Source organism: Arvicanthis niloticus, chromosome 23 (assembly GCF_011762505.2).
Source record: "Arvicanthis niloticus isolate mArvNil1 chromosome 23, mArvNil1.pat.X, whole genome shotgun sequence".
Taxonomy (NCBI): domain Eukaryota; kingdom Metazoa; phylum Chordata; class Mammalia; order Rodentia; family Muridae; genus Arvicanthis; species Arvicanthis niloticus.
The window spans coordinates 18,230,673-18,255,259 of NC_133430.1; the positions used below are offsets into that span (position 1 = coordinate 18,230,673).

The 24,587-nt window shown below is 44.6% G+C and overlaps 2 protein-coding genes across 4 annotated transcripts in view; both read right to left on the minus strand.

Annotated features, from left to right (window-relative positions):
* Kcnk13 (potassium two pore domain channel subfamily K member 13) overlaps positions 1-15,502 on the minus strand; it is an 88,305-nt gene extending 72,803 nt beyond the window's left edge. The window contains exon 1 of the mRNA XM_076921429.1: positions 15,164-15,502. Coding sequence (XP_076777544.1) covers positions 15,164-15,497 — 334 coding nt within the window. The 5' untranslated portion in view covers positions 15,498-15,502. The remainder of the gene's footprint in view (positions 1-15,163) is intronic.
* A 1,524-nt stretch (positions 15,503-17,026) lies between these two features.
* Positions 17,027-24,587, minus strand: part of Tdp1 (tyrosyl-DNA phosphodiesterase 1) — an 82,548-nt gene continuing 74,987 nt past the window's right edge. For all 3 annotated transcript variants that reach the window (XM_076921426.1, XM_076921424.1, XM_076921427.1), the window contains exon 16: positions 17,027-17,168. In XM_076921426.1, the coding sequence (XP_076777541.1) occupies positions 17,077-17,168 (92 nt within the window). In that variant the 3' untranslated portion in view covers positions 17,027-17,076. The remainder of the gene's footprint in view (positions 17,169-24,587) is intronic.

Sequence of the window (24,587 nt, forward strand, 5' to 3'; positions counted from 1 at the left end):
CTCCTATTTTTTCCAAGAGAAATTGGAAGCCTGGGTTTTTTTTTTTTAATCTGAAATTGATTTTCTTTTAAAGTTTAGCATGTAGACAACTATTCCCCCAAATACTGAGGCTCCGAGGAATTGATGGCGCTCGCCCCACTGGATCTGCCTTCTGCCATCAGCGGCTTCACTTGGAGTATATACATCATAAGAACCAGCAAGTGCTTGGATCATCCTACTCAGTTGTCCTTTGAGATAGTTGTTAAGCATTTGCCAATTTGTTATCATCAGTAAGCCAGATAACACAAATGGTGGTTGGTTATAGTTACTCTTTGAAACAGAAACCAAGAAGTAGTGTTAAATACACACAGAGGAGAATTGTATAGTGTTAAATAGAGATTTGCAACAAAGAGTCCCTGTGGCACTAAAGTCATAGGATAGGTGGCAGTCAGAGGGACCCTGTCACTAGCCGAGGATGAAGGGGTGGTCTCTTGGTCTCCCGTACTACAGAGTGCACTGTAGTCATAGCACATGTGAGTGGCACCTTTTCTCTACTTCTCTGAAGCCTGTGGCCACTCATACCCCACATTATGACTCAAGACTTGGTAAGATCCTGGAACAACTTCTGAGCCATCAGAAAAGGACGGTATGTTGACTCAGTTGAAAACACACGCATGCTCCCAATGCCTTTCCAACAGTTACAAGGCAATAGCTGCTCTCCAACAACATGGCAGCCACAGTGGTGTGACGGTTTCTCTCTTCCTCTTCATATCGAGTCCACCTTAGTCCTGGTTCCGATTCCTATTTCTGTACCAAGGAGTCTCTCTCTGCCAATCAGGGCAGATCTATCCATCAGATGGCTTTCGTTTTTAAGCAAATGAAAGAAAATGTGCAGGGTGAACTGAGCCACCACCCAAAGGCATGGTTTTAAAACTATAAGACAAATAGGTAACAAGCTGTATGTACCTCATTATTAAAACACAGGAAGGCAGGTTGGTCTAATATCGTCCATGAGTTTAAAGTGGTGGTGAAAACATGGGCAATGGAGTTCCTGTCACAGCTGTAAAGTGAGTGGGACAGGTCTGTCATTTCCACAGGTGACAGAATAATAGCTGTCATCCATTCTACCAGCCGGGTTGTCTCTACACCCATTATTGAAGGCTAGCAATTATATATAGAGAGGTGATATTCCTATCCAAATTCACACATGCCTTGAACTCTATCCTTAAAGGAAAAGCCTTAGAGTTAAGTAGATCACATAGTAGGGAGTCAATAGATTCCAGCTGAACTAACAGAAATTTATATTTGACACGAGATGCAGACAAGAAGGGAAAACCCCTCCCCACAATGTAGATTATCCAGACACTTTTATTCTAGTCAGGCATGGTGGCACATGCCTGTAATTCCAGAACTTGGGAGGTTAAGGCAGGAGACTGTCTCAGGTTTGAGGCTAGCCTGGGCTACACAGTAAGACCCTATCACGAAAAATATTTCTTCTATAATATCACATGCAAATCTAGTGATGGAAAACACAGAGAACCAGGCCATGGTTATATTCCCATTTCCACTGGAGCTTTGAGAGTCTCAAGACCTGACAATCATGTTCTATTTAAATCAGGGATGAATGAGGTTTGATTCACAGCACCACCGCTTAGAATAATGTATCTAACCACTGTGCTTCAGTTTCCCCACACAATGGGGCAATACCAGTCTTCAGTCATAGGATGAAGAATTGACTTTGAACTTTGAAAGACAGGTCTTCACGTAATGTCGCCAGTCTTAAACACTATGGAGTTGAGGATGACCTTGAAATTCTGATCCTCCTGCTGGATCTTCACAGGTATACTGGGATTACAAGGATATGCTCTCATACCAAGTTTAATGTGGCAGTAGGAACTGAGCTTTGTGCACAATAGGCAAGCATTCAGTCAACTGGGCTACAACCTCAGCCTGAGGATGGAGGGCTGTGCATACAGGTTGCTTGCTACAGTCCAAAAGAGCAAGAATACAGTACACATTGGTTGTAAGAATAAGATTCTTGCAAACTCATTAGGAGAACAGTCATCTGAGACTCCGCTTAGTCCTGCTGCATCTTACCTACAGGAGTCTCCCACCCCTTTTAGACCATCTCCATATCCTAGAGACTCAGGCTCTTGGTGCAGACCCAGGATTTCCCCTCATTACTTCTTTTCAGCCTTTCCTTCTAGCCCATCTCCAGTCCTTTGTGACTCTGCTGACCTGCAGAATGTCTCTCTCAGGGACCCACATCTGCCACACCAGGCTGGGATTCATGTAAGGGACCTTCCTCCTTTTTTCTGTCCTCCATTCCAGACTCTCCAGACTTAGCCTTACAACCCTGCTGCAGCTTGCCTGCCTGACACCTTCCTCCCAGTCTGCCTTCATTCCCTTGGGACTAGACCTCTTGGTGACCCAGGGTTCCCAGTTATTCTTCACAGCCATTCTCAGCCTTTTTTCCTAACCAGTCTCCATTCTTTTGTGGCTTCCTTATGACCCACAAAACAACTCTCTACCAGAGGCCCCACATCCACCACTCAGTTGGAACTAAAACTGTTCTCTACCAGGGATCCCCGGATATCATACCTGACTAGGAACCAGGGTGGGTAACAGCAACAAAAGAATGGGACACCCACCCAACAAAGATGAGACCAGATATCCATACCAAGAAACACTTCAATAATTTAAGATGCCTAGATCCCAGCACAAAACCACAAACATGAACAATTAAGATAATGTGCCTCCTCCAGAAGTCAGCAACCCTATTGTGTTAGGCCCTGAGAAAGGAAATTTAGCTTAAACACAATATAAGGATTTCAAAATAGCAATTATGAATATTTAAAAATCTTTTAAAAATATGAATAGATGCCTAAATGAAGACAGTGAAAACACAAACAATTGAGTGAAATAATGAAAATATTTCAAGAGCAGAAGGTAGACTTTAGCAAGAATTCATATCATTAAAGAAAACCCAAACTGGAAATAAAAAACACAAGATATCTAACAAAAACCTCAGAGGTAAGACTCACCAACAACTTAAAGGAGATGAAAGACAGAAAGAATTTCAGAGCTTGAAAACAAGGTAGAAGAAATGGATAGCTCAGTCACAGAAAGCATAAAGTCTAAGAAATTCCATGTACAAAGCGTCCTGGAAATCTGGGACGTTATGAAAAGACGAAACTTATGAATAATAGAGATACAGGAAGAAGAAGATATTCTTGTTAGAGGCACAGACAATATTTTTAACAGAATAATAGAAGAAAATTTCCCTAATCTAAAGAGAGAGAGAGAGAGAGAGAGAGAGAGAGAGAGAGATACTTACCAAGGTACAAAAGGCATACAGAACCCCAGATAGACAGAACCAGAAAAGAAACTTCATGACATATAATAATCAAAATACTAACTTTACAAAACAAAGAAAGGATATTAAAAGCTGTATGGGGAAAATATGAAGTGACATAAAAAGACAGGTCCACCTGACTTTTCAGTGGAGACTTTGAAAGTCAGAAGGGTCTGGATGAATGTTCTATAAGCTGTAAGAGACCACAGATGCCAGTCCATACTACTATACTAGAAGAACAACCAATCACAATAGACAAAGGAAAACAGTCTGAGGAGAAGTTAGTTGCATGTAAGAGGACATGAGGAATAAATAATTGCAGAACAGTTAGTCAAAGGAGGGGAGAACACACACACACAATGACAAAAACCCCAGAAACGAATAAACATTGCCCATTAATAGATCTCAATAATAATGGTCTCAATTCCCCAACTTAAAGATACAGACTAATAAATTGAATTCGAAAACAGGATCTATCTTTTTGCTGCATCAAAGAAACACACCTCACCACCAAGGATAGTGATCATCTTAGGGTGAAAGAATTGAAAAAGGTATTCCAACAAAATGGAAACAAGAAACAAGCAGCTGTCTTAGTCAGGGTTTCACTGCTGTGAACAGACACCATGACCAAGGCAAGTCTTATAAATGACAACATTTATTTGAGGGCTAGCTTACAGGTTCAGAGGTTCAGCCCAGTATCATCAAGGCAGGAGCATGGCAGCATCCAGGCAGGCATGGTGCAGGAGGAGCTGAGAGTTCTACATCTCCATCTGAAGGCTGCTAGGAGAAGACTGACTTTCAGGCAGCTAGGATGAGGTTCTTAAAGCCCACACTCACAATGACACACCTACTCCAACAAGGCCACGCCTCCAAATAGTGCCACTCCATGGGTCAAGCATATACAAACCATCACATGGGTGTAGGTTTTTAAATATCCAAAAAGATAGACTTTAAACTAAAAGTAATCCAGAGAAACAGGACAGGAGAAATCCATCGAGAGGGTGTTACAATTCTAAGCACCAAACACACAGGCACCTAAGTTCATAAAAGAAACACTACTAAAACTAACCCCCCCAGCACAGTGAGAGTGGTTGACTTCAACACTGTGTTCTTGCCAGTAGGCCAGTCATTCTGAAAAAAACTACGTGGAGATCTTCTGGAGTTAAATAATGACATAAGTCAAACAGCCCAAGCACACTTCTACAGGACTAAAGAATATGCTGTTTTCTCAGCACTACATGGAACTTTCCTCAAAACTGACTACATATGAGAACACAAAACTTATCACAACAGCTATTTTTAAAAAATGAAATAACACCCTGCCTCCTGTCAGAGCATCCTTGATTTTAAAAAGCTGGATAGCAACAACAGTAGAAATGACAGAAAGTACACAAATTCATGAAAACTGAACAACTCACTACTGAAGGAAAATAGTTTTTTGTTTGTTTCATTATGTTTCTTTTGAGACAGAGTTTTTCTGTGTAGCCTTGGTATTCCCTCTGTAGACCAGGCTAGTCTCAAATGCACAGAGATCTGCCTGCCGTTGCCTTCTGAGTGCTAGGATTAAAAGCATGTACTACCAACACCTGGCTTCGAATGGAAATCGTGTATAAACAGAAATCAAGAAGGAAATAAAAATATTTTTAGAATTGAATGAAAATGAAAATACAACATACCAAAACCTATGGGATGCGGTGAAAGACTTTCTAGGAGTCAAGTCCATAGAACTAAGTTGAGTAAATTAAAACAGACAAACAAACAAACACAACCCTGGAGAAATCTCATACAAACAACTCCACACTGGAGAGCTCTAGAAAACCAAGAAGAAATAGCATCCCCAAAAAAGCAGATGGGAAGACATAAACTCAGAGCTGAAATCAGTGAAGTAGAAAATGAACAAACAAACAAACAAACAAACAACAATATAAAGGATCAATAGAATGGAGAGTTGATTCTTTGAGAAATTACCCAAAAGACACAGAGAGAAGATTCAAATTGATAAAAGCAGAGATGAAAAGGGAGAGATTATTGTAGACACTGAGGAATTTGAGAGAATCATAAGGAAATATTTCAAAAATCTGTATGTCACCAAATTTGAAAACCCCAAAGAAATGGATGAATTTCTTACTACATATAATGTACCAAAGTTAAATAAAAATGAAATAAAAAATTTAAACAAACCCACATCCTCTGGTGAAGTAGAATCAGTAATTTAAAAAAAAAACAAAAACTCCCAACCAAAAAAAGGTCAGGGATAGATGGATTCAGTGCAGAATTCTACCAGATTTTCAAAGAACTAATGGCAACACTCTTCCAATTATTCTACAAAATAGAAACTGAAGGAAAATTTCCTAATTTATTTTCAAAGTCACTATTACCCTGATACCAAAACCACACTAAGACCCAAGAAAAAAAGAACATTACAGGTCAAAAAATCATAATAAAGTACTTGCAAACTGATTTCAAGAATTCATCAGATAGAGCATGCACCATGATTCTGCATACAAAAATCAGTAAAAGTAATCCACCACATAAACAAAGTTAATGGAAAAAACCCAATAATTATCTCATTAGATGCAGAATGGGCCTTTGACAAAATCTAACATCCTTTCATGATAAAAGTAACGATGAGACCAGGGATACAAGTGACACAAGTGACACACCCCAACATAATAAAGGCAATGCACAGCAAGCTCACAGCCAACATTTTAAATATAGAGAAATTCAAAGCATTTCCTTTAAAACCAGGAACAAGACAAGGATATCCATTCTCTCCAGATTTATTAATATCATACTTGAAATCTTAGCTAAAACAATAAGACAACTGAAGGATATTAAGGAGATTCACACAGAAAAGGGAGAAGTCAAAGTAGCCTTATTTGTAGAGGATACATTTTTTTTTTTTTTTCGAGACAGGGTTTCTCTGTGTAGCCCTGACTGTCCTGGAACTCACTCTGTAGACCAGGCTGGCCTAGAACTCAGAAGTCCACCTGCCTCTGCCTCCCAAGTGCTGGGATTAAAGGCATGTGCCACCACTGCCCAGCATGATTTTATACATAGAAAAATCCTAAAGACTCCATCAGGAAACTTCTACAGTTGATAAACACCTTAGCCAAGTAGCAGAATTAAAACACAAAAATTGGTAGCCTTCCTTTATACAAATAACACGCATGCTGAATCAGGGAAACAGTGGCTTTTACAATAGCCCAAATAAAAAATATCCTGAGATAATTCTAACTAAGCAAGTGAAAGACTTGTATAGTTAAAACAAAACAAGACAAAACAACAAACAAATAACATCCCCCAAAACTTAAGAAATTGAAGAAAGAAACTAGAGAAGACACCAGAAGATGAAGAAATCTTCATGTGTCTGAACTGGTAGTTAATTACTAGAGTGAAAGCAGCCATCCTACCCAAAGTAATCTACAGATTCAATGCACTCACCATAGAAATCCCAACACAATGTTTCACAAAAATTAAAAACAATCTTCAACTTTATATAAAAACATAAAACTCAGGATAGTCAAAACACCCGTGAATAATTACTGATAATAAAAGAGTTGCTGAAGGTACCACCATCCCAGATGTCAAGGTGTATTAAAGAACTATCATAATAAAAACAGCACGGCGTTGGCATAAAACAGACACCGTTAGTCCATGGAACAGGAGCGAGGAGCCAGACATATTCTACACCCTTATGAACACCTGATTTTTAACAAAGAAGTCAAAGATACACACTGGAAAAGAGACAGCATCTTCAACAAATGGTACTGGTCAAAGTGGATAGGTGTATGTAGAAGAATGAAAATAGTTCCATATCTATTATCCGTCACCAAACTCAAGTCCAGATAAATGAAGGACCTCAATGTTAGACCAGACACCCTGAGTGTGACAGATGAGAAAGCAGGGAATAGGCTTGAGCCCACTGCCACAGGGAAGGACTTTCTGAAAAGGACATTAAGAGCCTAGACACTAAAACCAACAACTAATAAACAGGGCCCCATGAAGCTATAAAGCCTCTGAACCACAAAGGACAGCATCCTTTGAACAAAGCAGCAGCCTACAGAGTGGGAAAATGTTTTTTTTTTTAACCAGCTGTAAAGCTGAGAGAGGGCTATTATCTAGAATATGTAAAGAACTGGGGGAAAAAACAACCCCAGAACATCAAGAAATCAATCCAATTAAAAGATATGATATAGTTAACTAAATAGAATTCTCAAAAGATGAAACACAAATGGCTGAGAATACAAAATGATGAACATTTTAAAAGTATTTCTCAGCCATCTTAGTCATCAAGGAAATGCAAATTAAATGTGCTGTTGAACACAAGAAGTGTTCCCTCTTACCCCATCAGAATAGCTCAGATCAGTATAACAAATGACAGTGCGTGCTGGCGAGAATGAAGTCATCACATACTCACTGCTAGGGAGCACAAAAACTTGCACATCTACTACGGAAACCAGGGCGGCACTTCCTCAACAAGCTGAAAATAGATCCACCATAAGGTCCAGCTATTCAATTCTTGGATATATACCCAAAGGACTCTACCTCTTACTACAGAGATACTTGCTCATCCACCCTCATTGCTGCTTTTATTCATACATAACAGCTGGAAACCGGAAACAACCAACATGTGCATCAGCTAATGAGTGGACAACAAAAATGTGGTACATTTATTTACACAATGGGATATTGTTCCGCTACGAAGAAAAATGAAGTTATAAAGTTTGCAGGTAAATGGATGGAACTTGAAATAATCATCCTAGATGAGATGACCCAGTCCCAAAGACATATATTCAGTACTTTCTCTTTCATGTGGATTTTAGCTTTTAAGCTTTAGATGTGTGTATTTCAGCCTGAATAACTGCAGAGGTTAGGGAGACTGCAAGGGACCAGGGAGGACGATCGCTTAAGGAAGGGAAGTAAGGGTATAAGATAAAGGTAAGGGGAAAGTAGAGTAAGGAGGAGCAAAGGGGAGGGAGGTGGGAGAGTGGGGTAAGGGACTGTTGTCCACTCTGCTCATGGGCCTTGACACTTCTCGTGTTCAACAGCACATTTCAGCATGTCTCTGTCACTGATGTTAGCAGATAGATAGATAGATAGATAGATAGATAGATAGATAGATAGATAGATAGATAGAGTGTTAGCAAATATATTGGTTTTTCGAGACAGGGTTTCTCTGTGTAGCCCTGGCTGTCCTGGAACTCACTCTGTAGACCAGGCTGGCTTCGAACTCAGAAAACCGCCTGCCTCTGCCTCCCAAGTGCTAGGATTAAAGGCTTGCGCCACCACTGCCTGGCATATTTTTTTTTCAGGCTACCCAGTGCCACCTGAAACAGCTCTCCTTGTCATTTTCTCTCCTTTGTGATTACAGACACAGAGAATTGGCACTGCAGGCAGCGGAAGGGCATGCTGCTGTTGCCTAAAGGCTGAGGTGCCAGTGTAGGCATGAGCGTGAGAGGCCCCAGGTTCCATCTGGCACAGAAGCAGCAGGTGCATGTGCAGCTGGGGGTCTCTTTTTCTCCTGCTTCACCCCATGCTAAATGGGGCACTATTCCCAGACCGCGCAGGAAAAGTAACTTTCGTGAAGGTTCATTCTACCACCTTCACTTTCCGTTTGAAATCAGAAGCAAAACTCGAGACAGATCTGTGATGCTGTGTAAAGACCAGTGCAGCTCCCAGGTACGGAGGCAGGGCAGGTACAGAGGCAGGGCAGGTACGGAGGCAGGGCAGGTACAGAGGCAGGGCAGGTACGGAGGCAGGGCAGGTACGGAGGCAGGGCAGGTACGGAGGCAGGGGAAGAAAGGGACTGGAGGAGATCTGGAGCTGTGGAGAAAGAAACGTCCTTACAGGGCCTGGTGGTGCGCCTGCACGCTGCAGTCCTAGCAAGACTAAGGCAGGAAAGATGCTGTGAGTTTGAGGGTCGCCTGGACCACAATAGCAAGTTCCAAGAGCCTAGACCACAGAGTAAGATCTTGTCTCAAAAACTAAGAAAGGAAGGAAGGGAGAGAGGGAAGGAGAGATGGATGGAGAGAGGAAGGAAGGGAGGGAGGGAGGGAGGGAGGGAGGGAGGGAGGGAAAGAGGGAAGGAACACAGAAAGAAAGAGAGAGAGACAGAGAGAGAGACAGAGAGAGAGACAGAGAGAGAGACAGAGAGAGAGAGAGAGAGAGAGAGAGAGAGAGAGAGAGAGAGAGAGAGGAAGGAAGAAAGAAAGAAAGAAAGAAAGAAAGAAAGAAAGAAAGAAAGAAAGAAAGAAAGAAAGAAAGTCCAAGTTGGGTCTGCTCGCACAAGACTGTAATCCCAGCTACTCAGGAGGCTAAGGTAGAAAACCCTGAAGCTGAAAACCAGTATAGGCTCCAGTTAGTTCTAGTTCAGCCTGAGCAACTTAGTAATACTCTGTCACAAAATAAAGAAACCAGAAAGGATTAGAAATACAGCTCAGTGGAAGAAGGAAAGGGGAGAGAGGGTGGGAAGGGATGATGGTGGTGGCCGTGGTGGCGGCGGTGGCAGCAGTGGCGGCAGTGGTGGTGGCAGAGGCGGCGTTGGTGGTAGTGGTCTTCAGAAGTGGTATAAAGAAGGTCAGGAAAGGATGGACTCTTGGCTATTAGATATGAAGATACCAGCAAGGTTTGGGAATGTGAGACCAGGACTTGGGAGGCTGGAAGCTGAGGGGTGGTGGTACTAGACTCAAGGTCAAAAGGCTCTGCATTGTCCAGAAAAGGCATCTCAGTTTTATCTCCAAACTGAAGGATAGTGGAGATGGCTTTTGGCCTCAGAATTCTGTCTTGATCACACTTAGAATGACCAAAAAGAAACACTCACCTACCAGAGTCGATAATCAGCATTGAAGGTAAACCAGAGATGGAAAGAATGAAGAAGAAGGAAGAGGAGGAGGAGGAGGAGGAGGAGGAAGAGGAAGAGGAAGAAGAAGAGGAAGAGGAGGAGGAGAATAGAGAGAAAGCCAAGTAGTGAACGTGCCAAATTTTCATACACATAGGAAAAATATAGAGCCAGTTAAAAATAAAAGGATGAAAACATGCTAAGTGGTTACTTAAGCCAGAAACTACTGATGATCACCCCTCGAGCAGTGATTTAAAGGTCGACAGACATTTGCTCACATGACGCAGAACTTTAATTCCAGATTCAGATGTTTAAGATGGCCACTGGGGGCAGAAAGCATGAAGAGGGTAACCAAGTTAGCCCCAGGAAGATGAGCAACGTTATGCAGGCTATGGAGTTACTGACTTAAAAAAAATGATAAATTTACATGTCCTGAAACACAGTGAAGTGTTGTCTTTGGTGCATTTGTAAGAATTAAAGGCTGGTGGCAGGGTGGGGGTGTCAATGTTCCCTTTACCTCCAGAAATCAGTGACCCAAGGGAAAACTGGCTCGAATATATACAGACTCCAGGACACAAAGAAATGTTCAAAGAAGAAAACAGAGAATTGTACAACATGCACATTCTCAGATCATTATGCGATAATTTTAGCAATAAATCAAAGCATAATTACAGAGCCAACCTCACAGAACCTTTAAAAAGCAATCTTTCTGAATAACATTCGAGATGAGTTAAACAGCTACAGAGAGAATGAGCAAGAATATTTATCTTAGCCATGGAAAGGATGTGAATTATGAAAAACTAGGAAAAATACTCTGTCAATCAAATAAGTATTTTTTTCTACACCAAAAATTCAAGTCAATAAGAAGGTAGTTGAATAAGATGAATATTCATCCAATTAATTTCCTCCTTCCCCCATCTGTTTTTCTCTGTGTGTCTCTCTGTCTCTGTCTGTGTTTCTGTCACCCTGGCATACACACAAACACACACATGGGAGCAGGGGAGGGAAGCTTCCTGTCACCTCATCACAAGGGATGGGGGCCCTTAGCCTTGAAGAATGGCCTTAATGTAGCATAGAGAACCCCATGAACTCCTCAGAACAATTTGAAAACCTCTTCAATGGTTGGGCCGTTTGTTGGCCCAGATTCACCGTGATATCCATCAGCTGCTTACTCAAAGGGAATTCCCAAGACACAGACAACCTGGGTACCAATGTGTCAAGAGCCAACAGGAAAAGCCAGGAAGTGGCTTTGGGATCTTCTGGGGGGACAGTGGAAGTGGGACAGACATTGTCAATCATCATAGTATGTGGGGAGATGTTTAGTTGGTGAGGACCTCGAAACTCGATGCTGGGGGTCAGTCTTTGTCTACGTGGCAGGTTTTGCTTAAATCTCGCCTTGTACAAGCAGACGCTGGGGATTTTGTCACTTGTCATTATTTTAGGGCACCTAAAACCCATCACAACTGAGGAAAGGGATCGCGGTATCTAACTGGGGACCAACTCTTCCTACAAAAGGGATCTATAAGGAAGAAAAGGCATGGGGACAGTTCTGAGTATCAGCTTGGAAGGGAGAGCCCCGTCACCTCCAGCTGAGCAACTTCCAACCCATCATAGAAGCTCCCCTGAGCCTCAGAACCCACTGCTATTCAAGAAGAGTGTGGCCAGCATTGCCGGGTTTTGTAAGAGTTCAATGTGTACAGAGATACGTGCTGTGCTTGGCCCCCCAAAGGACAGTTATGCTGTTCCACATTCATGGAAACACATGTAAATCCCGTGGACAGCACATTAAAGGGAAGAGAACACCGAATGGTATGTGTGCCCGGATGAAGAAGCATTGTGGTTATCAGAAGAGCTGAGAAAATGCATTTCCCTATCTCAGGAAGAAGTGTGTGCACACACGTCACCCTCCAGGGTAACCAAGAATCCTGTGTGCACTTGACTAGAATAACTTGCAACATCAAGGGTCTGCAAGAGAAGGAAGAGCTTCCTGTCATCCCTTCCCAAGGCAAGGAAGTCCAGATTTCTCTCCCCATGTGACCCAAGTAGATCTGAGGACTTCAAGTCTGCATAGTTGTCTAGCTAGCATGGTCTTGAGCTTAGACAGGGAATTCCTGTGGTGGCGCTGCTCTCACCAGCTGCCCGCCCCCCCCCCAATGCCCTGCACCCCATATTATACCCATTTCCACTCATGGTCTGATCTCTGGTTTACTGACTACCAGTGTTCTCCATCCCACAAGGAGAGGTGATCAATAAAAGAGATACAGGTGTGATCAGATCAAGCATCCCAAGAGCTGTAACCCAAGAGCTTAATTAGGCTTCCAAAGATGGTCCCCGGGATAAAGGGAAGAGGCAACCCGTGTGCTGAAGAGGCATCACTGGAAAAATGCCTGGCAATTCATAATGAAAGAGAGGGCTGGAGGGAGGGATAGGAAAGGGAAAAACAGTGGTTGTGGGGAGGGGGAGACCACAGTGTTGAGGGGTGGCAGGAGTGGGTGCTTATTGTTATTAGGTGGACTGGGTTGCTTTCGAATCTGAAATCACAGGCTGAAGAAGTCACACACTGATTACAAGCTCCTTCGTTTCTATGCTTTGAAGGGGACAAGGTTGATGCTGGCCACCTCCTGGGACTGTCCTGTATTTTGGAGATTCCAGGTAATAGGTTAAATGAGAGTAAGCCAAAAGAAACAGAAGAGGCCATGTCATTTTTGAGAGAAGAGCCAAAAGAGATAGGAAGAGGGGACCTGAAAGGTCAGAAGGCTCGAGCCTGGGAGGACCTTAGGGGAGGATCTTAGAAGAGGATCTGAGGGGAGGACTTTAGCGGAGGATCTTAGAGATGAGAAGCCCCAGGGCCACAGGAAAGAGGGTTGTTTCTTTTGTGTTATAAGGGGAAACTTTAAGTTTCTTTAAAGAGGCAAGGGAACATTGAATTTAGTTTTTCAATGCTTTGGCTATTGAACTAGTCTTTGAGAAGACAGCCACTTTATACAGAACCTCAAGAACGATTTGAGTTACAACCACATCAAACCCACCTCTTCTTCACAGAGAAAGGCATGGAAAGGAAGAGATAACAGACTAGAATTGAGAATTCAAACAGAAAAACCATTGGATTTCTATTACTATAAAGGAGTCTGGATGCAACAGGCTCTGATGGACACAGGAAAGGACAGGAAGGCCTGTGGTGAGAGTGAGAGCTATGTTCTGTCAGGAATCCGATGCCACAACCCTGAAAGTTTCCAGGTAGGACATGAGTAACCGACGGGATTCCAGCTTCTCAGAATGGCCAGCCTTAGCTTCCCTGTGAAATCTTAGGAAGTGGGTCTCAGAGGAAATGAGCCTCTTACCCTCCCTCGAGTGGGCACAAAATCTCACTGGCTGCTCTCACTCCTGCTCTGCACACCCGGGGTTTGTACTGCTCCTCAGCTGGAAATCTCAGGTGCATCTGCCATTGTTCCCACAGAAAACCATCTCAAAGCCCAGCAGGAACTCCCGCTGTGCCTGGACGTGGAGAGCAGTTTGAACAATGCCTCTCATCCTTACAGGGGCTGGGCAGAAAAGATGCTCTAAACACAGGCATGAGGGAAGAAGGCAGTCAGGAAAGCCTGACATGTGGAAATGAAAACTGTTCCTCTTTCTAGGTGACAGTGGACCCCTGGGTGGGGGTGGGGGGGAGCGGGAAGACAGAGTGACATGAGGTTATGAGCTGGACCATCCAGCAGGAAGCACTTGGGTACAGTTGTTATGTCCCCAGTCATTCTGGCCCCTTCGGCCTTCTCATTTGCTGACCAGCTGAGTCATGGGTTCCTGGCTAATCTTGGGAAGTCTTTCTTGCTTAATCCGGTCTATAGCCTGAGGCGCCTGTTTGAACGTACTTTTCTCCTGGCAGAATGTCTGCATGATATCTCAAGGTGGTTCAACTGTCACTGATGCCACCTGCCACCGGCAAACCCTTCTAGAGAGCCCCTGGGCCCTGGCTGCCGAGAGTCTTGTATTAAATGTGTCCAGCTGTCGCCAAGAGCCCCTGCAGTGGCTTCTGTACTACTTCCCTTCTTCCCCTCCCCTTTCGGTGCCCCTCCCCCATCACAGGCCTCTTTCCCCAGGATAGCTACAGTACTTTCTCCAGCCCACTCAGTACTCAGCTATACATCACTAGTGAGTAGTTTTGGTGGTGGTGGTGGTGGTGGTGGTGGGTGCCGCACAAATCTTCCAGTTCCCACCTCATTCTGCAGGGGAATGTCACCGATGGCAACCCACCACATCATTCTCAAAATTCTTAGGGGCTCAGCTGCTTCCTACTAAATTCTGACTTCTTATCCCTACTCCATCTCATTCACCACCAGGCCATCTGTCCTAACAGTCCTTCCTCTAGTCCAAGCTCAGCCAGCCCCTCAGGGACTTCTGGACACAAGCCGCTACTGCCCCAATGTAGGCCCCTCGGTTTAGTCCCTAACCCCAATTCATAGGAACTCAAACTGGCTAGACCCATGGTCACTTTTCCCCTGGTTCCTGACGGAAGGAAACACGTCCCCTTCTCTGAGCCCCATTTTACACTCTTCTGCCTCTTTTTAGTTTGGAATTCCGAGCGTCTCTGTAAGTTTGAAATTACGGGCTTTCCCTTAGTGGCTCGTACACAGTCAACATTCAGTCAACACTCCTGGCTTTTCTATGTCTTTGTAAGCTCCCTCCATAGAACTCAACCCTGCCTCCTAAACCAGACTGACTGTCTACAAAAGCGCTTCCTTAATTCAAGAACCATTCAAATTCCCGGCGACTGGTCAACAAACAGTGGCTGGTACTGGTCTAGGCAGAGGTCTGGGGTAATTCTAATAATCTTCGGGTGTGGCTGGGATCCATTCACACCTGTTGATTAGCCGCAAAGGAATCCCTAGGTGCATCGGCGGGCGCCCAAAGTGGAGAACCCCAAGGGCGAGATGCTGGGTCCTGCGAGGTCCCGGTACTAGGGGCATCGAGTGACCAGGCGGCTCACTTACCTATGGTAGACACCACAGTGCCCACGAAGTAGAAGGCGCCGGTGAAGTCCCAACGAGGACGCACGCTGTCCATACGGATGCCCGCCCTGGTGGCTTCCTCGTAGTGGCGGAGGAAGCCTCTCAGCTCTTCGCGGCTCAGGTTGTGGCCCCGGCTGAAGTTGGCCAGGCGCTCTTCCCAGCGCTGCTTGGCCTGCAGCTCCTGCGCTAGCTCCAGTGCGGAGAAGACTGCGGCGCCGCCCAGCAGGTAGAGCAGGATGAGCCCCGCGAGCAGCAGGAAGCGCGCGTTGTCCTCGTTCAGGTGACCGGGGCTGCAGCCGCAACCGCGGCCAGCCATGGCACTGGAGGACAACCCCGCGAGGGTCGCTGCCCGCGGACTCGTGCCCACGCCCCTGGGAGGATCTGCTCTGCCGACCTTAGCCCGCTCTGCGTGCGGGCTCGCCCATGCCCGCCGCGCGCTCCCCAAGGCGGCGTGGATCTCCCGGCCGCCTCCTCCTCGGTCTTTCCTGTGAAGCCAGCTCCCCACGTCCGCCTGGACTCGTGGTTTCGAATCCGCTTTGTCGCCGCCGCCTCCCCGTCCGCTCTGGAGTTCTCCTTAAGGCTGAAGACCAGAGGGTCGGGGCACGGAGTCTGCTTCGGCTTGGGGTGAGGGTGCAGGCGACTCGAGTTCACCCGGGCTCCTAATTCGGCTCAGATTGGGGAGGGGGCGTGGCGTGCCTTCAAGGCAAACTCGATAGAACTTGAACTCCTCTGGAAGAAAAGGTCGTGGGTTCAGAGAGAATCGGCGGGTAAGCTTAACATGAAGGTCCGGGTTCCACGGAACACTGCTTTCCAAGCTGTGACGGCTGGCATACAGGCTGTCCTCTGTCTTCGGTGCCTCTCCAGGTGGATCTGTGTTGGCGTAGTAGTGACAATGTTCCGCCGAACCTCTATCCACCAGAATAACCAGGGCTCAGAGGCTGGACGCACGGACGCAGGGACAATGCGAAGAAGCAGATCAGCCGGCTGGATCTCTGCTGGGTACACAGGCTCCGCGGCAGCTCGAGGGCGGACCGCTGTGGGGAGGAGAGCAGAGGGGGAGGTTGGAACAGTGAAGGAAGTTAGACGCATCCTCCCAGGGAGCCTTCCTTGACTTCCCCCTAGCCAGATCGCCCTTGGCCTCTAGGCCCTGCACCGGGTGTTCTCTGTCGCCAAGTGCCGGCCCTGCCAGCCCATCTCCGGGAGAGCTGGCTAAGGCCAGCGGCCAGAAGAGTTCCATCTCTTCCACCCGGTTTTGATCGCCTCGGTTCAGTAGTTCCTGCGCAGTCAATGGCCTTAAGCTGAGTGCTCCAAGCTACAACATGCAAGCCAGCAGCAGCAAGGCTCTCCAGCGAACCGCTGGGGCGCCCACCCAGAGACCCCAACTTGCCATGGGCGCTGGAGCCACCGGCGCGTTCGCGTCTCACCTCCCCAAACGCACCTGCTCTGTGGGGCAGGTTCAGGGTGGTCCCTGGTTCCCCTTCTCAAGTGGCCTTGCCCTGCCCAGTGGGGCTGTGAGCAGAAGTCCGTGCCTAGAGCTGCCTTCTCTGTGGAGTGCTCAAACACTGCAACAGGTGGAGCCCTGCAGCTGCCAACCGTGGCGACTCCACCCAGTGGCCGCCTCCTGGCCTCAGGGCCAGTTTCCTGCGCAGGTCTCCGCCCGCGCTCGCCTGGAGCTCGAAAGGCCAACTTCCGAGCAGCGATGCTCTCACCCGGGTGTGCAGATCCCTGGAATGGTTGCTTAAGAGCAAGGTCGAGGGCCTCGATGGTCCGCGTGGGTCCCCTTGGGGCCAGAAGAGGGCGCTGCGTGCCCTTCAGACACACCTGGTCCCCAGCAGTTTAGCCACAGGGGATCGAATATATCTGTGTGAAGGAATGGATTCATAGCCGCCCACGGTCTAAACAGAATCTCTCCGCCTTTGAAGAGAGTGGTCCCAGGAGACACACCCACGATAACTCGCCAGAAACGGAACTAGAAAAGCTTGCAGCCCTGTGGAATAGATGCAAATGGTTTTTGTGAGAATAACTAACAGACCGTTTATCTTGCATTGTGTCTCCCGGAGAGGAAGAACTTTAGAGGGAGAGTACTGAGTTCACAGCCAGGGCAAGTATCATAATTACCTTCACTAGTTTAAGAAAAATTTCATGTACATCAAAATTGAATGACTTTCACAATGGTACAACACAACACCACCTAGATTCTACAAGTGACAGTTCACCAGGCTTGCTTACATTTACCTGTTCCTTTCTACTCAGCAATCCACTCAGGATGGAGTTTGAATGGTTGTAGTCATCCACACACTCTCACTCCATCTCCAACCAGTATTGGCCATTATCAAGAGCTCCATATTCCGATTTTTGCTTTTGTGGTAAAATTTGCATACAATGACATGCAAATGTATCATTAGGTGAGTTCTGACAAACTATCTTCGGAAGCCAAACAAGGGTGGCCTCCCTCCCTTATCATCTAAAAGCCACCAACATGAAAGTATCTTCCCAGCAACCCCACACCTATATTCCTGCAGAGGTAGCCACTATTCTGATCTCTTTTTCTACCGTGGATCGTTTCTCCTTTATAGAGCTTGGTTTTGCCTATGGACTCATGAGAACCAGTTACGTGTCTTGTGTAAAGTGTGTTTCTGAAGCATACCGCCTGACATCATTTCAAAGCAGCTCTTCTAACCAACAACAATGCAGTGTCCACATCCTATAGACACTTGACAGTGCCAGCCATTTTAGTTTTAAGTCTTCTGTATACAGGTACAGAAACTTATCTCCTTGGGGTTTTTTGTTTTCTGGATACCTTGTATATTGGACTTTTGTATCTCTTTGAAAATGGCTGAAATATTTTGCCCATTTATAAGCTTGGTCTTGGGGCTGGGAAGATGGCAGTAAAGAGCTCATCACACAGGCATGAGGACAGGAGTTCTGCTCCCAACATACATATAAAAAAGATGAGCATAGTGGTGGACTTTTGAAATCCTCGACCTCCTGGGTAGATAGGGACAGGTGGAGCTGACTAGCGGCACCTCCCTAACAAATCAGTGAGCTCTAGGTTCAGTGAGAATCCTCTCTGGTTTCCACATGCACACATGTGCACACAATACAACACACACACACACACACACACACACACACACACACACACACACACACACACACAAGCTGGTCCCTATTATTGAAGTGTAGTGTTTTATATATTTAGACTACTAGTCCTTTCTTAGATGTATATTTTGCAACTATTATTATTTTCTTCTCTGGAATACCCACTTGTTTAAGAAAAAAAGTTTCCTGACAAAGTTTTCAGTTTGGGTCAAGTCCAATTTTCCAGTTTGTAATGTTTGATCCCCTTTGTGCATTTATATTATTGCTGCTTTCAAGGTTGTATATGTTTTTTGTCTCTCTCCCCTACTTTGTATGGTTGGTCTGTGTGGTATTGAGTTTATTTATTGTGCAAGTGAGATAAAGTTCATATTGTCCAAAAGCACACTCACTGTTTTCTAATGGCATTTATTGAGAAGGAAGGTAGGAATATATTTATTTCAGGAATCTTTTATCTAGCGGCACCATAGGAATCCATTATCTATTTATCTAGTTGTTATGCCCATAAAAAGCATTTAAATGAATTTTATAGCTCTTGAGGTCAAGAAACGAAAAGTCTCCAACTTAGCTCTTCTTTTTCAGTATTTCTTTGGATGTAATAAATTGTTTCCATTTTAAAAATCAAAGAACTGTGGTTTTTAAGACAGACGTTTTAAACACAGGCACAGAAGAAGTCTGTTATCTTGATTAGGACTGTGTTAGATCTGTTTTGGGAAGAAGTGGTATTTTGATGATTCATGAATGAGTCTGTCTCTGCATAGATGTAGCTCTCCCTTGTTATAGTACAGAGATCTTGCGCATCTTTTATGAATCTAACATAAAGATGTTCTCCTGATTGTATTGAGCATAGAAATTTAAATGTTTTATCTTTTTCATGTTTGCTGTTGTACCCCATAAACTTGCTGCATTCATTCATTAATGTCAGTCGTCTTTTAGGAGTTTCTTCGTATGCAACTATGTCATCTGAATCGAAGGTTTACCTTTTTATTTTTTTTAAATCTTGTCTTATTGCTGTGTTTAATAATAATAAGGTACAGAAGAGCTGGAAGCAGGTTATTTTTGTTAAGCTCTAAGAAATCCTTCAGCTTGTTATTACAGATGCTGTGGGCTGTGGGATTGCCATAGATGCTCTTGGGCTACCTCATCCCCCAAGACAACCGGTTTCTTTGTGAAGTTCTAGCTGACCTCAGACCCAGAGACCTGCCTGCCTCTGCCTCCCTCTTGCTGGGATTAAAGGCATACACCACCACTGCCCAGCCATAGATTCTATCTTTGATGGTGAGGTGCTCTTTTTGAGGGTGAAGATATTTCTCTTTATTTTTATTTCTAGTTTTCTTTCTCTCTTTCTTTCAAATAAAGCAGAGATGATTGTTGTTTTGTCAAATGCTTTCTCTGTATCTATAATAATCTTATGTTTTTCTTTATTCTAATAATATGTCAGATTTCATCAATCTATTAGTTAAGGATAAACTATAAAAAGTATGAACATTTAAAAGTATGGAAGTTTTGAGATAAAGTCTACTTGGGATTATATTCCATTTCGACTTTTCTACTTCTCTTTAGGTTTGCTGTGTTTTTCCCTCCTAGCTACTTAGGAGGAAAATATCTGGCCATGTAGATGGCAAGATCACTGATTTAAACTCTTACTTTGTTTCCTTCTTTTCTTTTTAAGATTTATTTATTTATTTTATGTATTCATATATATCACTCTCTTCAGACACACCAGAAGAGGGCATCAGACTCCATTGCAGATGGTTGTGAGCCACCATGTGGCTGCTGGGAATTGAACTCAGGACCTCTGGAAGAGCAGTCAGGGTTCTTAACTGCTGAGCCATTAAACTCTTACTTAAGAGTCTTTTAATATTCCTAACTGCATAGAATTTGTACACAACACACACACACACACACACACACACACACACACACACACACACAGTCCCTTTAGTGATTCTATATGTGCATTGTATGGGACCATGTACTAGAGGATGGGTAGATTTAGGGACTTCATCCCTGAAGAAAACTGACATTCCTTCCCTTAGCAGCCAGCAGGTGTCAATCGATCCTCAGATAGGGGTGGAACTTTGAGCCCCTCTCCCATCCATGCTGCGATTTCGGCTGGCTTGGTCTTGTGCAAGTCTTGTGTATGTGGTCCCAGACACTGGGAGTTCATGTGTGCAATTGTGCTGGCATGCCTGGCAAATGCTGTTTTATTATAGACATGTTTCCTCTGGCTCTCAAAACCTCCCTGCCCCCTCTTCTGTGGCAGACTCCTTCCCACTAACAATTTCTTCTAAAGTTTTTCCAGTTAGTTCAGTATTACCAGAACCAGAAACATTTCTGGGGGATGTAGTATTTTCACAATATTTTGTTCATTTTTTCTCCTTTGGCTTATGAATCATATAGAAATAGTTTGCTTAATTTTTGATTAAGAAACAAAAATTTTGATTATTTCTAACTTATTTCTCGTGTACTCAATATTTTTTTTTTTTTTTTTTTTTTTTTTTTTTTTTAAATAGTCTAGTTAGATGGTCTGCTTTCAGTGAACACACCAAATGCTCTCTGTAGCTGTAGGTGTGCAGAACTGTGACCACTTCATTTTGGTAAAAGTATCTATGAGTGCTTTTTAGCTTCTTTTCTTGTTCTAGGTAATTCTCTGGATTGGCAAAATAGGGGTACTAAAACCAGCTATCAGTGTCATTTCAAGCCTTTGGGAGCCGTAGGGTACATGGACAGTTATTTTCTTCGTCCTCTTCCTGTTTTGTTTATGTAGAATGCCTTGCAGAGGATTTTATGTGATACCAATCCAGTCACGACAGCCTTCTTTGTTTGACTGTTGGGAGCAGACTTCTAGCAGAAAGCAGCTATCAACTTTACAGCCATCTTGAGCCATATACCCTGACAAGAGACTTGTTTTTCAACAGCCTACAACAGCTGAGCACACTCTGATAAACATCTTGTTTATCCCACATATCTTGTTTTGTTGTTTAGTGACCCCAGCTGCGTGGTGCATGTGGTAAAGTGTCTTCAGCTGTGTTCTCCTGCTTGTGCTTATAAATACCCAGGATTTCTTTGCAGGAGGAGATAATAAGGAGAGACAATAAATGAGAAACGGGACTTGATCACACACTCTGGTTTGTCTCCATTCTTCAAGTCTCTTGCCCCTCCATCCCCCACTCTCTCTCTTGACCAGAGCACTTAGCCCCAAAGTGTGGGGCAGTACGGTTGGCAACACAGTAGCCCCAAAGCTTGGGGCAGTGTGGATAGCAACATAGTGGCCCCCAAACTTGAGGCAGTGCGGTTGTCAACACTTGACATTTGCCCAATATCACCTCCCACCCATTTGCTTGTAACCTGTCTCCTTCTTTATGTATTTAGGTCCTTACCTCTGCATTCCCCCTCTTTACTAAACATCAACGAACTCACTGCTGCCTCTTGTGTCAGCCAACCAGCATGCTGAGCTCTGCAGCTTCTAAAACAGAGCCTGGAGGCAAGACTTCCCATGACCAGAGCATCTGCTCAGGGGATCCAAAGGTCCTGTGGTTACTGCAGCAGCTGGGACTCTTAAATCTACTCATTTTCCTGAAGCAAGTGGGGTTCAAGTCTGGAATTAGTGCTGTGGAAGAGTGCTGGCTTCCGTGGGGGTGACTTCCTTTTCTGTGCTGGTTGCTAGGTTCCACAGGCTCCAGAAGTTGCCTGGTCCAGACTTGCTTACCATGGACCAGACAGAACCCTTGTGACTTTAATGGAGCTCTTGTCCCTCTGCTCAGGGTACCTTTCCATCCGTCCTTATAAGCCTCTACTTTACAGATGAGAAGAGGAGGATCTGGGAATTGGAGATCTTGCCTAAGGTCTCGGAGCTTGGAGGGACAGAGCCAGCCAATTCTAATGAGTCTCCAGAACCCTAAAGCTCCCAGGTGTCAATTCAGTTCTCAAACCTTAACTGGGGTGACTGTCCATTCAGGGTGGCTGAACCAGCGTATGTTTTACATTGGAATCCTGTAAACACTCAGCTGTGTAAATAAAAAACAAACAACCTAACCCACTATGTCTATGCTAAATACAAGTATTTTTGACTCCATCTCATCCAAAAGTGGCTGTGACCCATTGACTTGATTAACAGGGATTTCATGATTCACCGTGGGTTGTCATCCTTGGTTTGAAAATTAGTTCTAGTACATTCAGATTACACAGAGCCTATCTATTTATGCAGTTGTTCAAAAACTTGGATTTCAAAACACATTCTACAAGCTTGTGTTGTATACAATTGGAGGAGTGGGCACAGAGAGGGCCCTCCAGCGCAGGGTCAGCACCGCTCACACATGTACTTCTTGCTTGGAATCGCCGCCATGTTTCCCATCTGTCTCTGGCAATCTCTCCTGTTCCTTCCCTCCCTATCAGGGCCACAAGGGGAGGAGGGAGTCAGGGTTACACACACCTGCAATTCAAAGAATGTACTTGTGGCTCAAGCTGGTCCATGGGGGCATCTAGACCTCTGGCTGGAGTTGTCTGGGAAATAGTTTCTTTTTTCTGGATTGGCTAGCTGTAGGAAGATGAGACTCTGGGGTGATCTCCGCCTCCAGGTTGGGGGAGCTTCTGTGAGAACGATGGCCAGATTCAGATTCTTAGGAGCAAAGCTGAGATCTGGACACAGTCTTCATTGTATTGTGGATCCTCTGGCCCCGGCATCCTCACTGAATCTCAGTTAAAGTCTCCTCCCTTAACTCTCAAAACTCATTAATCCCATTTCTGTAACTATGGAAGCATCTGACTGACTGATGTATCCTTTCATTAAAATACTGAAAAAAGGTTACAGAATGGCAAATGATTATAAAGACTTCTAAATTATAGCAAAGTCAATTATCTGAACACAATCAGCATTCAGTTGTCAGGATAATTTCTAAAGAACCTAAGAACAGGCAGCCTTGCAAGGCACACACTGTGACATCATCTGTGTCCTTGGGCGCAGAAAAGGACATGTGCTGGCTTGGCTAGGACAGATCCGGCACCAGAGAGGAGGCACAGCTGCTGTTCACTAGCTAGCTGTGTGACCTTGGACCTCTAACCCACTGAAGAGAATCAATCTCACCTTCGCCACAATGTAGCGATACATAGTCAGTTATGATCAAATTGACCCACAACAAATGCCTTACAGCTACCAATTCTCCTATATACATTTCATCCCAAATATCTTCTCACTTGTGAGTATTGGAAATAAGAGTTTGGCCCAAATACCTCCCACTTAATAAATAGCAAGAGACCTCTTTGAAAATGGAGCTATACTGCCCCCTGCAACTTGTGTTTTGTCAGACTGGTTTCAATGGAGCTTCTCACTGTCTAAAGGGAAGGGCTGCTTTCATGAATTAGCTGGGTTCTGCACGGAGATGGACGACTTGGAACACTGTAAAACACAGGGTCCAGATTACATTGAGACTTTGAAAGCTTTCACCCTCATTTGCATGTCACTGTTTGTTAGTATCCCAGTACCTAATTTCCTGGGCAGGCTGCCTCTTGCTCTCTCCAGTATCTGGCATCCGGTCTAATTTTTGCTACATTGTACTTTGCTGTAGTCTGTAGAAAGAGCAGGCTTCAGTCAGAGAATATAACAGAATAAACTCAACTGTGCAGATTTGTCAGCCCTCCACACTCAACTAGAAAGGATCCTGCTCGGCAGGAAGCTAGCCTGGCTTAAGTTATTCAGTGACTCAGGCCTGCATACTAATGTGGCATTTAGTGTTTGGGTTTATGTGCTTCTAGTTGGTTCTGACATGCCAACCATAATTTGTTATTACAGTGGATGGAAGCACAGGGCCTTGTATCTATAGTTGCATCTGGTGTATACAAAGCCTGTCCCTGGCCAGAACACCTGCCACAGTCACTGCCTGGCCACAGGACAGGGAATGGGAACTATACTGTCTGGGTTCAAATCCCAGTGATGTGATTTTGAATGAATAATCTTCTTAGTTTTCTGCTTACAAATGAGAATCAGAGAGCCTCTTTGATAGGGTCATTAGAAGACTGGAAAAAAAAAAAAAAACAAAAAACACAGGCAACAGTTCTGGAAAGACAGAGCTCAGGGACCAGTGGGCACATCGGGCTCAGTCATGACTACCTGCTCCATGCTGGGTCACTATAGGCAGTTCCCAGGAGCAAGTGGCTTGTGTGTGGACCCTATATGAGCAATGCATCTAAATCATAGTTGACAGGAATATATAAAGAAATGGTAAAGTACAGCTTCCCCTAAGTCAAAATAAAGCCTTATTTAAAAGACACACAAAAAGGTAGACTGCAGTACTGCCTTATCTTAATC